The sequence below is a fragment of the Porites lutea genome, chromosome 4 (assembly GCF_958299795.1).
Source record: "Porites lutea chromosome 4, jaPorLute2.1, whole genome shotgun sequence".
Lineage (NCBI taxonomy): Eukaryota > Metazoa > Cnidaria > Anthozoa > Scleractinia > Poritidae > Porites > Porites lutea.
Window position 1 is genome coordinate 32,994,672 of NC_133204.1, and position 13,365 is coordinate 33,008,036.

The 13,365-nt window shown below is 38.6% G+C and overlaps 1 protein-coding gene across 2 annotated transcripts; it reads left to right on the forward strand.

Annotated features, from left to right (window-relative positions):
• The first annotated feature begins 6,772 nt into the window (after positions 1-6,772).
• On the forward strand, positions 6,773-13,152 carry LOC140933342 (uncharacterized). 2 transcript variants are annotated; one of them, XM_073382883.1, is made up of 3 exons: positions 6,773-6,947; positions 10,644-11,021; positions 11,996-13,152. In XM_073382883.1, exons 1-3 carry the CDS (start codon positions 6,869-6,871, stop codon positions 12,370-12,372), a joined length of 834 nt encoding a protein of 277 aa, XP_073238984.1. In that variant the 5' UTR covers positions 6,773-6,868; the 3' UTR covers positions 12,373-13,152. The 2 variants fall into 2 exon arrangements, with proteins under 2 accessions (XP_073238984.1, XP_073238983.1); XM_073382882.1 differs by lacking the exon at positions 6,773-6,947 and adding an exon at positions 8,983-9,244.
• Positions 13,153-13,365: the final 213 nt, after the last annotated feature.

Genomic DNA, 13,365 nt, shown 5'->3' on the forward strand with positions numbered 1-13,365 from the left:
CTTTTCCCATCCTCGGAGACCCAGGGGCAGTCAGTCGGGCCGGGAGAAAAGGCGCGACGAAAGTTTTCAAACACAGGCGGAAGAGCCCCTGGGTACCGACTCTCACCGGACCATTTCCAAACGGTCAAGTGAATGCTGGCTCCTGATTGGGCACAAAAAATGCTTTTCTCCCTTTTTCGCTTCTATCTTTCCCCTTTTCCCGAGAAACGCCTGATACTCAGGCTAAGTTTGGCTCAGAAATATGTTCGATTTGTCTGAGCTAGAAACAGAGCAGTTCTACTTGCTTCGAGAGCCACTGGCTGAATTTCAAGTTATACATTAATACACGATAATTTACGGGAAATCCTACCTGCTGACATGGCAGACTTTGTTGGTATATTGTTTCAGTACTTTCCCTCTTCTAATATAAATATTAGCGCTAAAAATTGACCTTAAACTAATTTCGTGCACAGTGGATGGTTCTGTTTACATCTCTATTGTACTCTTTTGTTTTCAATGATTGTACAACTTGAATTAGCTTTTCAATTTGGCTGTTTCCTGTAGCTCCCAATTGGATTTATCTTTCCCAATCTGAAGTTTAGACGGTTAGAGCAACAAGATGTCCGCACTTAAGTTTTGATTAAAATAGTTCAAAACTGGAAAAACCTGTCTTTCACAAAAGTTAGTCTTGCGAGGAATGTGTCACATTAAATTGTGTAACATTTATCGACGCTTTAATGACGATCACGTGTATGTTTACATTGCTATACACTTATCAGCCAATAAGCGCGAACCTTTACAAGGGAAATTTCCCCTTAAATACTAGCTGAGAAGCACCTTGCTTTATGCTGGCTGAAAACTGACTAACTTAAGGCCGGCAGTGCAACAGTGTTAAACCTTGAGGCAAAGTATGCTAGAATTCACAGGGTTCGTTCGACCGAATCAAGTCAGTCCAAGACTTTTCGCAGCTTACACATTTTTAATGCTCATCGTCATGAGTAAGTGTTATTATATCTTTATCGCTCTGAGTGTGAGTTTTAGAGAAGGTTTTGGTAATTGTTATGGATACAATAGTATCTGAATATTCGTATCGTTTGTCTTTAGGTGGTGTATATCGCAATGTTTCGACTGCTTGAGGCGATTTTATACAAGAGACTACTTGCAACGAAGATTTTTAGGGCCAAAGTGTTGTAATAATGTTGTAATAATTTAAACACTATTGCAACACTGTTGTAAAGTTGTATGGCGCCAAAGAAATCGTCGTCGCTGAATCATCCACGTGTAAAATCGTCCTTACAGGCTTTCTTCTTCAGCCAATGTCTTGCGGTCCTTACCAGTGCCGTAGCCAGACCAAACGGCCAACCGAGGCAGGCGGGAGTTGCTAGGGGGGTTCGGGGGCATGCCCCCCCCCCCGAGAAATTTTGAACTTTAGTCTCTCGGAAATGCGATTTGCAGCGTTTTCTGGGCCTTTCGGTAACTTTTTTTCGAGTTAATTTAAGTGGAATTTAAAAAGCAATAATCAGAAACAAGCTACATAATCTGGGTGACCGTTAACCTCGCCAATGGTTTTGATCAGTATTTGTTCAAAAAAAATTTGGGTTAACGTACGTAGCCCCTTGAGATCGATGATATGGTAATTTTTTCATAGTATATTGACTGAATTGCTGAATTCTTTGTAATATCATGATGCGTTAAAATTATCCGATGATCGCTTATGTAAAATAAAAATGATCGGCGAAATTCGTCAAAATTTTACCGAGGCGAGTGCCTCGGTTGGCCTCATACTAGCTACGGCGCTGCTTACGAGAGTCTTTTCAGTCTGCCATATACCGGTCTACGACAGATCTAGAAAACTTAAGGGAAAAAATCTTAAATTCCTCAACATACAATGCGTCCTGCATCTTCCAGTTTTGAGGAACGTTTGTTGTTATTGACAAATTAAGTTGAGTCATAAGCCGTAACGTTTTAGATTTGGAGCTTTAAAAGATATATTTTGGCAGTACGAACTATCAAATCATGGTTCTTAACGATCAAATCGTAGCTTATAAATGCTTATAACATTATGACTTGTTTTACTATGCAGTTTGAACGACATTCTTTCTGCTAAATCGGAAACTGCATGCTCAGTTCTCTTTTCTATTTGAAAACTGCGTCTTTCATTTTACCATCATGATACGACCAAATTGGGAGGAGGATTGATACGTTCGGGTGGTCGTCGACAATCGTGGGGTTTTGTTCAGTTCGGCCTATTCAGTCTCAATCATTATCCTGTGACGTATTGGTTCGGTCACGGCGATCCATCTATTTGATTACAGTTTTTCATTCGCTAATACCTATATCGAGATCCCGATGAGTCAGGATCATATCACGGTCTTAGTTTGAGAGTCTGTCGGAACAAACCTTTCATGTATTAAAGACTGGGCTGTCTTTGAAGTTTGTGAGAATAAGAGAATAATACTCCTCTGATACTTAAAAGCCCTAACCTTTTTTTGCTTACTCATCACATCTTCAGACTCGCTGCTTGCGTGGTTGGCCTCAGAAAGGCTTTATGAATAATAAGTGTGTGTATACTAATGAGATTTCAGATTCTTTTTTCAGAAACCTTTTCATACCCGATCATAATAATGTTTTCAGTAAATATTGATTTTTTTTTTCTGCGATGAAGACATTTCCTTTTGTCCGCCATGAACCTTAGCATCAACGTGGCAGAATAACAGAACGGCATTATGCTCATTGGTTGACTGCGTACGTTTGTAGATCATCCGCTCCGTTTCTAAGAATGCATTTAGCTTGCCCTGAACAAACTCCGTTCGAAACTCGCATATTTTAATAACAGTCATGCTAAGGGACATGATCGTAATCAAGTCCTGGCGATTGTATTCAGTGTCTCAGTGTGTATACAAATGCTTGACTATTTGTGTATGAAAATGAAGGAAATCAACCGTATCTGATTCATTCCGCTTGTTATCAGTAGACAAAAACTTAAACAGTTTTTTCCACTGGCGAACTGATAGATGCAACGATTTTAAAGTTCGAGGAAAATTACACTTTCATCTACTTTTGATAACATTCTCAATCGTACGCCTTTTCATTTCAACATTTAAATAATAAAGCAAAATATGCTCAAATTTATTTTACAGACCTCTGTTCTAAAAAAACCATCGGCTCCTGTCTTAGGACATGTACAACTGAAAAAGCCGACAATTACGAATTCTCGCTGTACTGGCTTTATATGACGTAAGGAAATTTCGTAAGCGAGGGCACAAAAAGTGCAAACGTGCAACAAAATTCACAGTTCATTAGATAGTTTTAACGTCTATTTTTATTTCATGGGTTTACTGAAAAATTTTCAATGCTACAGTTCGATACAGTCTAGAATCTAACCGTTTCCCGCGGCAATGAAAGGTGTTTCGGGCTTCCGATGCCACGCAGTAACTGAAGTTCGTGCATGTAGTTTTTAATAAGAGGAAACGTAAACAGACTTTTCGCCAATCAAAACAGGTACTCAAGAGATTACGGCCCTGTCATTCATCAAAAAAACAGCCTCATTCACTTGAGCCACTTATCAAAGCACAGTGGTACTGTGCCTGTGTTATTGTATTAAAGCGACACTGTGTTTAAAAAAGAAACAGTTGAACCATTATATTTTAATACTCCCCTGGTGTTGTGTTAACAACAGAAAACTGAATAAAGACAACGTACAATAGGGTTTAATTTTTGATGACAGCATTATACCCTATAAAAATGATAGACGTTTTTAAGGTAAATCTACAATTTCTCTGGCTAATCAAGGTTGCCTGCATAGTTAAAAGTTTCTTTCCGAAAGGTACCCATAGAAGCCATTCATATTTCTCATTGTTTTTACTATGAGGTTTGAACGTTTTTTACTTCAGACCTGTCAACCCCTGATAAAGGAAAATCTGGAGACTCCTGAATAAAAATCCGCCTCTAGATTCTACAAAAAGTAGTGAGATTCTAATATGATGTATGACACCATCGTATTCAAAAACCTCCGTTTTCGTCCGTCCACACGTAAACGGGAAGCCACTCTTGAACGGAGCGTTTTTGAAAAGACGCGTTTTTCCACTGGGACAGTTTTCACCGAGGCGTGTGGACGGCAGGCCAGACAGCAGGAAAAATCTCCTCTTTCAACCAAGACGGATACGTGTGAACGGGGCTTTAGAATCCGCAAAAAATTCGTGCCGTTTTATTGTGTTGTTTTCATGCTTAAATTTATTAATTTTTTTCATGAATAAATGTATTTTAATTATTGGTTAATTCTCTTTTCAATTGTACGCAATCCGTTATTCGTAAAATGAAGATTGATTCCAAAGCCAGCAAAGTTAAAACTTTGATTCAGCTTCATAATAAATATTAGTATATTTTACAACTGGCCGTCATCGGTTCATAGTGACACCTTTCTATCAGATACATATCGTTTTTAATTGCTATTTAAACTGATCATGACACGTGTTAAAAGTGAATATAATCATGGTTCATAATAAGCTCCTGGTGGGTAAACAGTGATAAAAAGAATGTGCAAAGTTTGGCTGACTTGAAAATCAGAAATATGTTCGATTTGTATAAGCTAGAAACAGAGTTTCTACGCACTTCGAGAGCCTCTGGCTGAATTTCAAGGTATAATACTGTAATTTACGGCGAAATCCTACCTGCTGACATGGCAGACTTTGTTGGTATATTGTTTCAGTACTTTCCCTCTTCTAATATAAATATTAGCGCTAAAAATTGACCTTAAACTAATTTCGTGAACTGTGGATGGTTCTGTTTACATCTCTATTGTACTCTTTTGTTTTCAATGATTGTATAACTTGGAACAGCTCTTCAATTTGGCTGTTTCCTGTAGCTCCCAATTGGATTTACCTTTCCCATTTCTGAAGTTTAGAGTTAAAGCAACGAGTTGATTAAAATAGTTCAAAACTGGAAAAACCTGTCTTTCACAAAAGTCAGTCTTGCAAGGAAAGTGTCACATTAAATTGTGTAACATATATCAACGCTTTAATTACGATCACGTGTATGTTTACATTGCTTTACACTTATCAGCCAATAAGCTTTAAAGACTGGGCTGTCTTTGAAGCCTTTTTAGTGAGAATAATGAATAAATAATACTCCTCTGATACTTAAAACAGGAGCACCCAACGAGAATATAGTTCAAAACCACTTAAACATAGCATTGTTAAAGGTAGTTTAGTATTTAAACGGTTGATACAGGCATATTTTTATTCCCTAAAAAATTTTCATCTGTTCGGATTTCCTAGCTGAAAGTCTAGTGATCCGCCGAAAATTATAGGGATCAAAACTTTCATTTTCAAAAATTCAGCCAGAAAAAAGGCTCCCGCAAATTCTAGGTGACCTTTTTAGGGTAAAAATCCGTTAAAAATGGGCAATTATACCATTTTTTAGATGTTAGAAAATCCTAGGAGAGGCAGGCAAGCAAGAAATTTTACAACAAATGTTCTGAAAATTCTAGATCTCAAATCGTCTTCCGAACAGATATTTTCCATGAAAAATTGACGTTGGGTGCCCCTGTTAAAAGCCCTAATTTTTTGTTTACGCAGCACATCTTCAGACTCGCTGCCGCGGGAAGGCTTTATGATCAATACTAAGTATGTGTGTAATGAGATTTCTGATTCTTTTTTCAGAAACCTTTTCATGCCCGATCATAATAATGTTTGCTGTAAATGTTAATAATATATATATATTTTTCTGCAATGAAGACATTTCCTTTTGTCGGCCATCAACGCGGGCAGCATTACGGAACGACATGTGCCGGAAACTTTATACCGATAATTTTTATGCGCAGCGGTTGACTACGTACGTTTGTAGATCACCCGATATTTTAGTAATCGCCGTACATTTCTTGGAATCCTGAACTATTTCAAGAAAAAGGCGCTCCGTTTCTAAGAATGCCTGCTAGCTCGTTTGAACAAATTCTGTTCGTAACTCCCATATTTTAAAAATAGTCATGCTAAGGGACATGATCGTAATCAAGTCCTGGCTATTGTATTAATTGTGTATACAAATGATTGACTATTTGAGTATGAAAATGAACAAATCAATCTTATCTGATTAATTCCACTTGTTATCAGTAGACAAAAACCTAAAACAGTTTTTTCCACTGGCGAACTGATAGATTAAACGATTTTCAAGTTTCAGGAACCAAGCGGACAGTTTCATCTACTTTTGATAACACTTGCGAATTGAACGCCTTTTTATTTGAACGTTTAAAGAAAAAAAAAGATATGCTCAAATTTATTTTACAAACCACCGTCGGAAAAAAATATTGGCTTCTGTCTTTAAACGTGTGCAATTGAAAAATGCTGACAATCATGATGAACTCCTGCGGCACATTTTTTTACTGGCTTATGACAGACGTAAGGAAACATGTTTCGCAAGCGAGGGCACAAAAAAGTAGAAACGTAGCGTGTGAACAGGCTCTCTGTTTGGGGAAAGGGTGAAAAAAAACTGAACCTTTCCCTTCCCTCTCCTCGCGATTTTTTCACCCTTTCCCCAAACAGAGAGCCTGTTTACATGCTAGTGGAAACGCAGCAAAATTCTTTTGTTTTCTTCAGAGGAATGTGCTGCCGGAAAGCAAGAAAGCAAGAGTACGTTTAAGTTATGGCCGAAAATACTGATTACCTTGTATCGGATTCCTGAATATGTGTTATGCAAGTATGCCATGAGAATATTTTGTTGGTTTCCAAATATACTTGACCAATGAGAGCCAAGGGGAAATTTCCCGTCGACTTGAGCGTTTTCTCATGCATGGGTGCCCAGTGATAAAATAAAGAGCAAAAAGCAATCCCGAACACCTTCAGTTGCGTTAAACTTCGACGAAGACTGTGTCCCGTAAATTCTGCTTACGATCCAAATGATGTCCTCACCTGGCAGTAGCTTTCAAACGCCTTTGATATCCCACGGCCTTTTTTACTTGTTTTACGTCTTCCTTGGTAAGAGTAGGTTTTTGTTATTTTTGTTTATTTTTAAGGGTAAATGCTCCACACCACCCAACCACTGTAAAACACTTCAGTGATACTGAATTAATCGTCACAGTTCATCAGACAGTTTTACATGTAATGTCTAATTTCATTTTATGGTTTTAAATAATTTGCAATGCTACAGTTCGATCGATACAGTCTAAAATCATGTCCGTTTCCCGGCAATAAAGGCTGGTTCGGGCTTCTGATGTTACTTTAACTGAAGTTCGTGCAGGTAAGTTTTATAAGCCAAAACGTAAACAGACTTTTCGACAGTGCTGACACTTGTACTCAAGAGATAACGCAGGGGCACCCAACGACAATTTTCGGAAAAATATCTGTTCGGAAGACGATTAGAGATCTAGAATTTTCGGAACATTTGTTGTAAAATTTCTCGCTTCCATGCCTCTCCTAGGATTTTCGAACAAATAAAAAATGGTATACTTGCCCATTTTTAACTAATTTTTACCCTAAAAAGTTCACCTAGAATTTTCGGGAGCCTATTTTCTGGCTAAAATTTTCGAAAAGGTAAGTTTGGATCCCTATAATTTTCGGATCACTAGACTTTCAGCTAGGAAATCCGAACAGATGAAAAATTTTTAGGGGATAAAAATATGCCTATTTCTACCGTTTAAATACTAAAATACATTTAATAATGCTATGTTTAAGTGGTTTTGAACTATATTCTCGTTGGGTGCCCCTGATAACGGCCCTCTGTTATTCGGCATCAGAAATATAGCCCCATTCACTTGAGATACTTAGACAAAGCGCACTGGTACTGTGCCTATATGTTGTCTATGTTATTATGACACCGTGTTTACAAAGGACACAGTTAAACAATTATATTTTAATACTTCCCTGGCGGTGTTTTAACAGCAAAGAATAATAAAGACAACGTACAATAGGCCGTTTTAAAATTTCTCCTGCTAATCAAGGTTTCTCGCATAGACCGCATAGTAAAGTTTCTTCTGTGCTCGTGAGGGATGAGACCGAATTTGGAAAGGTACCCACCGAAGCCGAAGCCCGAAGTCAGTGATGTGTATTCATTTCATATTTATGAGGTTTGAAAGTTTGCTTACTGATGACAACCGGACTATTGTTAAAAGAAAAAGCTCCATATTTTGTATCGGCTCGATTTTTCCTAAGTGCTTTTATGGTGTTTATCAATGTATTTTCACCTGACAACCGTTGAAGGCTTTATATGTTTGCTGGCGGTCCTGTGATATATGTCTACTTATACACGTTTTTTACGCAACTTTTTCTACGTCACTTGGTCGTGACTCAAAGAAAAGCTTGAAATCCTGTTACGTTTTAACTTTAACTAAACTGGGTTATAGCATCAGTTAAATATCTGATAAGCAATTGATATTTTTAAGAACTTCAGGAGCTGAGCCGTAACAGTCTCTGATTCTTTATGTGTACCTAATTTAGGAATTAGTTAGCACCCCTGAGAACAAATTCAAGTTTATAAAACATTTGGCTTAGCTGGTTTCATCTGAGCACACGAACCGTCATTCAGTTTTATTTACCTACGAAAACACTACATTATACAATAATAGACCTATTACCTGCTACGATAAGCATGAATGAGAACTAGCCTCCCACGCAGGCGTTTTTACATGTTTTTAGGGGAGCACGACCTAAAACGAGCTCCCCTAAAAACGCCTGCATGGGAGGCTACATGAGAACAGACTGTTTTTAAAACAACTTTCAAGTTGTTCATAAAATGATGTCACGCCGGCTTTGTTCATGTTGTCTTCTGTTATGAGACAAAGTCATGCTTAGTAACGATGACTAAGCAATCTTCAATGAAAATTTCTCCACGTGTGTTTAACAAAATTAGACAAAGTATAGTAATGCAATTTTAGATACAACAAACAAATAACAAAGGAAGAGGAAATGACTAATTGACGGGTTTTGCTTGAAACATCACTTAGAAAAGCTGTGCAGTAATTTAGTCGTTGCGTTTTTTCCTCAGTCTGCAACGTCAGCATTTTATAAAACAAAGCCTTACTAGGCTGAAAGCTCAGTTCCCGTAACCACGTCAGTACGGCCGTTTTAAAGTATATGATCTACTTTCGCAAATCCTTGTCAACAAAACCTACGAGATTTTTACTGACTTTGAAACTGTTTAGTTAAAGCCGGCTTTCATTTGTTACCCGACTGGATGAAAAGAGCTGTTTTCGTTATGGTGGTTCGTTCAGTATATTCCTCGAGAACAGCACCAATCCTCTGGGCAATTATCTTCTTCTATGGCGCTGCTGCTACCGGTAGGTGTGTCTTAGGATTCAGTTTATACACACACAAAAAAAAACAAAAACAAAAACAGAATATTATTAATTAAAGCTGCAATTCACTACAAGCTAGTGAAATTTGCCAGATCCAACACCCAGTCTTACCCTGGGGCTCCCTGGAGTATTGACAAGTCCACGCCAGACAACTAGAAATATCACTGATTGGTCTACGAGGCGAGGCATTTCCAAGCTTTCTTACTATCAGGTAACTACTCAGAGTGAAACTTTGGTCAACATTTGCACGAAATTAAATTAAAACGCTGTGCTCTCTCAAATCAATCCGGCCACAAAGGAATCTTGACATCAGACAGGAGATTATAGAATCCAGTATATCTACTAACAAGGCTTAGTTTATTGCAATCTCCTACTGGCTTCGTGCTATGCACCTAGAGGGTGTACAGTTGTTTCCCGAGAAAGTCAACACCACATACTGCGCAATACCCTAACATCAGCTCGCAGGTTTCAAAAAAGGCTACAAAACAATATATGCTATTTTAAGTCATGACGAAGTTTATGCTGTTAGCTATGGGGCCCCTTTGTTTAGGCCGTCAGAATTTCACTTGACCATGACTTCTGATCTCTAGATAAAACTTGATTAAAACATTCCATGTACTATATCTATTGTTCTAAAACGCTCTAATTAAATTTCTGTCAATCTTATTTTGTCCTTTGGTTTATTTCATTAGTCATCACCGACCATCTGCTGACTTGTAATGTGTTTCTGTTGAAAAATAATGTTTTAAATTTAGTGATCACAATGTACCTTCATCGGAAACCTTTTATAATGACTTTCTGTAACAGACAATGTTGTCTCTTTTTCCCGAACCCTAAGTACCTTTGCAAAGGATTGGATGATTCATCGAGCTTTAAAAATGATTTTGACATATCCTAATTCTTATTTTGAAAACTCTCGCGCGCTAAAATCATGAGTTGAATGATCGTGACGACATTGGCATTGTTACGTTCCCTTTTGTTTTACTCACTTGCCGTCTGCTTATTTCCTTATCTTCACTGTCTGTTCACTCACACTTGTTGAATCGATAAATGTGTCTGATATTTCAATTTCCAGTTTAAGGCAAAAAAAAGTTTAAAATTGGGTCAGACTTCAGGCGACTGAAGAACACGTTTTAGGCGACTCAAGCGTTCGAGTCTTCCGGTCAATGATGAAAACTAATCAATAAACGTAGAGGATGAAGCCCTAAATATAAAGCCGCTGACCTAATGAAATATGCACTCCCTCTTTAACTTTAATTTTATGCAGTGCGATATCGGCGTAGTCAAGTTAGCATTGGCCTCCTTTTATTGCCGCTACAGCCATTGCAAAGAGTTTTATTCAGTTTTTAACTTTCTGAGTGTTCTTCTTTTTGATTTTCAGTGACCAGAGCTGACAGCAGCTGTGACAGCGCATTGGAAATATGCTCTAACGAGGAAATCGAATTCCATTGTCCACTATTTGACCGGGGTATGAAGTCTAATCAGTACCAAAGTCTTATATGGTCTGTGTTCGACCCAAAGAACCCATCAGCGGAAAAGGAGAGTATATTTTACTGTGGTGAAAACCCTTTGAACTGTGCGACTTATAAACTGAACATTTATAACGGACGAATCTCTGTCAGAAGTCCTGTTCCAGGGAAACTGCTTTTGAAACACTTGACCAAGAATGATTTGCTGACCTACACCTGTGAAATACAGCTCAAAGATATCAACCTCAACCAACTTGTTTGTAGAGTGAATATCACCTCGTCAGTTTATTGTAAGTTTATAGTGATTAATTTTTCGCTTTTTGGAGTAGGCCCCCGCCTTAATTCCTTTCCCCGACAAACTACGTTTTGTTGCAACCAAAGGAAAAGTATCGCCTAGAAACTTAGTTAGATTGGCCATTTGGTCGAACAATACGCATAGCAAGCAAAATTGAATGTTTCTTTTATGGGAAATCAGTCCATTCAACCAGTTCAATTAGTAACCCGACGAATTCCGAAAACGGTTTTAATTCGATGCATCGCAAAGAATTACTTTTGTAAGTAAAGCACGGTGACTACGGGGTACAGACCTCAGACAACGACATCATGTATCCATTCTTGATAGGTCTATATTCATTTTCCGCACTTTGCATAAAACTTTATTAACACGCAATAGCACTGGATCACCCATGGTATGAGAAAGTCTGAATTGCCTCATCCATAGTCGACTAACTAATGCTTAGTCACCTGGCTTATCTCTATCCCTTATATTCATTGCAACCAATAACGACCGAAACTCTCCTCACAAACTGAGTCAACTAGCCTGCCTCGGATAGGTGTAAGGAACAATAAGAAGAGGTCTTCAGCCTGGGAGAAGTGTGGAAAGGATGCAAGGTGTGAAGCTAAGGGGGAGGAAAATCATTACCTACATATACATGCTTACCCTGTGGTTCACGACGACGTCATACGTGGGTTAAGTTTGTTGTTGGTTCTCTCCCTTGCTCCGAGAGGTTTTTGTCCGGGTACTCCGGTTTTCCCCTCTCCTTAAAAACCAACATTTCCAAATTCAAATTCGATCTGGAACACATAAACTCCTAAGTGATCCGTGGGTAAACAAATTGCAAATTACGCACTGATTCCCCTCTTCTTCTTTTGAAGATTTTGCCCCCTTGCTAGCCTTGGTGAGCGACTCTTCTAACTCATTTTCAAGTCCATATCTTTTTACAGACAGAGCTTTCCTGCATGAATTAATTTCCTTTTTTTCCAGGTATGACCGCCCATACTGGTCAAAACCTTAGTCTGACCCCGCAAAAAGAAAGGGAAAAACAACTGTCCAAAAACTTATTCGATGAAGACATCTGGTGGTTCATGATTGAAGACAATGGAAGAAAGTGTAGATTCCTCTACTGTAATGCCACAGCATACTGTGCTTTTACAAAGGATCCTTGCTATGAATTCCGTGCAGAGTTCTTCAAAAGACTTGAGATCGAGGAACTGTCATTAACTTTGACCGACGTCCGGAGAGAAGATTGTGGGTTAGTATTTCAACGTCAAATTCACCCTAACAGTTTGACTAAAAGAAGAGCTAAGCAGTGGCATGAATTATATACGGTGAAGATTCAAAATGTTTTACCTTCAGGTTAGTGGTATAAATATCTGTTCATTATGCACCTTTTGATAAACCATTACGCAGAGGCAATCCTCCAGCAGGGAGATTTGAGCGCGGTCTGGGAGCGGGGTTTAGATCAATTGTCAAATGGAGCAGTTAGTGGCCATTTTACTCTCAGTAACTTGTCAAGTTTCCGTGATCACCCGCGAGCCTTACCCGAGACCACGAGGTCCGACAGCATGAATAAAATGTTGTGTTGTTGTTGTGTTACGAGAGCCTTCCCGAAGAATTGCGTTTATTGAAATAATCAAAATGGTCCTTCGAGCCGGATTTAAACTGTGTAGCCAGCTTTAGGATGGATGAACATAAAAAGGCGCACTTCTTGATACCGCCGCTCCAGTTTATATGCAGGTATTTGCCGCGGAGTCGTCTAGGATAGGGTGCTGATCTCAAGATTTTTAACACTTACTAAATGAGGCTTGGCATGATTTGTAGACATTATGCAAATTGCGAAGAAAGAACGGCCTCGGTGCATAACATCCTCCGAGATCAGCATAATTTTTCACATCATACAGAGCCGAATTTAATAATTGTGTTATCATTCAAACAAAATATTTCTAAGTTTTAACAAGCTTACCTCAGCGTAGACTTTCTTCAAAACTTTGGGCTATTTCTCGGCACGGTTTCAGGATTAAACAGATTTTCTTCAGTGGAAGATACACTTCTATCGAGCAATATGTTTTGCGCATTCTCGCATTTCGTCCATTCGGTTTTAGCCAGAAATTCGGTCAGCCATTTCGTTTTCGGATAGCCTTGAACGCTATTTTTTCTAGTTCCTTCTTGAACAAACCACTTTTGCGGCCTCGCCGGGAATCGCAGTTGATGGTTGCCCAAGGAGCCTCATTTCCAACCAATACAATCGAATAGATGTTATATTAGTTGGCTCGCATCTTCCAAATTTGGTCAGCTGTGGTTGGTTATGAAGATGATTAGCCGGGGGCTTTGAGCCAATTAGAAACGGTGAAATA

Coding starts and splice junctions, on each gene's coding strand:
- LOC140933342 (XM_073382882.1), top strand. CDS start 9,142: ATGAAAAGAGCTGTTTTCGTTATGGTGGTTCGTTCAGTATATTCCTCG. Junction 9,245..10,643: donor CTATGGCGCTGCTGCTACCG/GTAGGTGTGTCT, acceptor TTTGATTTTCAG/TGACCAGAGCTGACAGCAGC. Junction 11,022..11,995: donor TATCACCTCGTCAGTTTATT/GTAAGTTTATAG, acceptor CTTTTTTTCCAG/GTATGACCGCCCATACTGGT.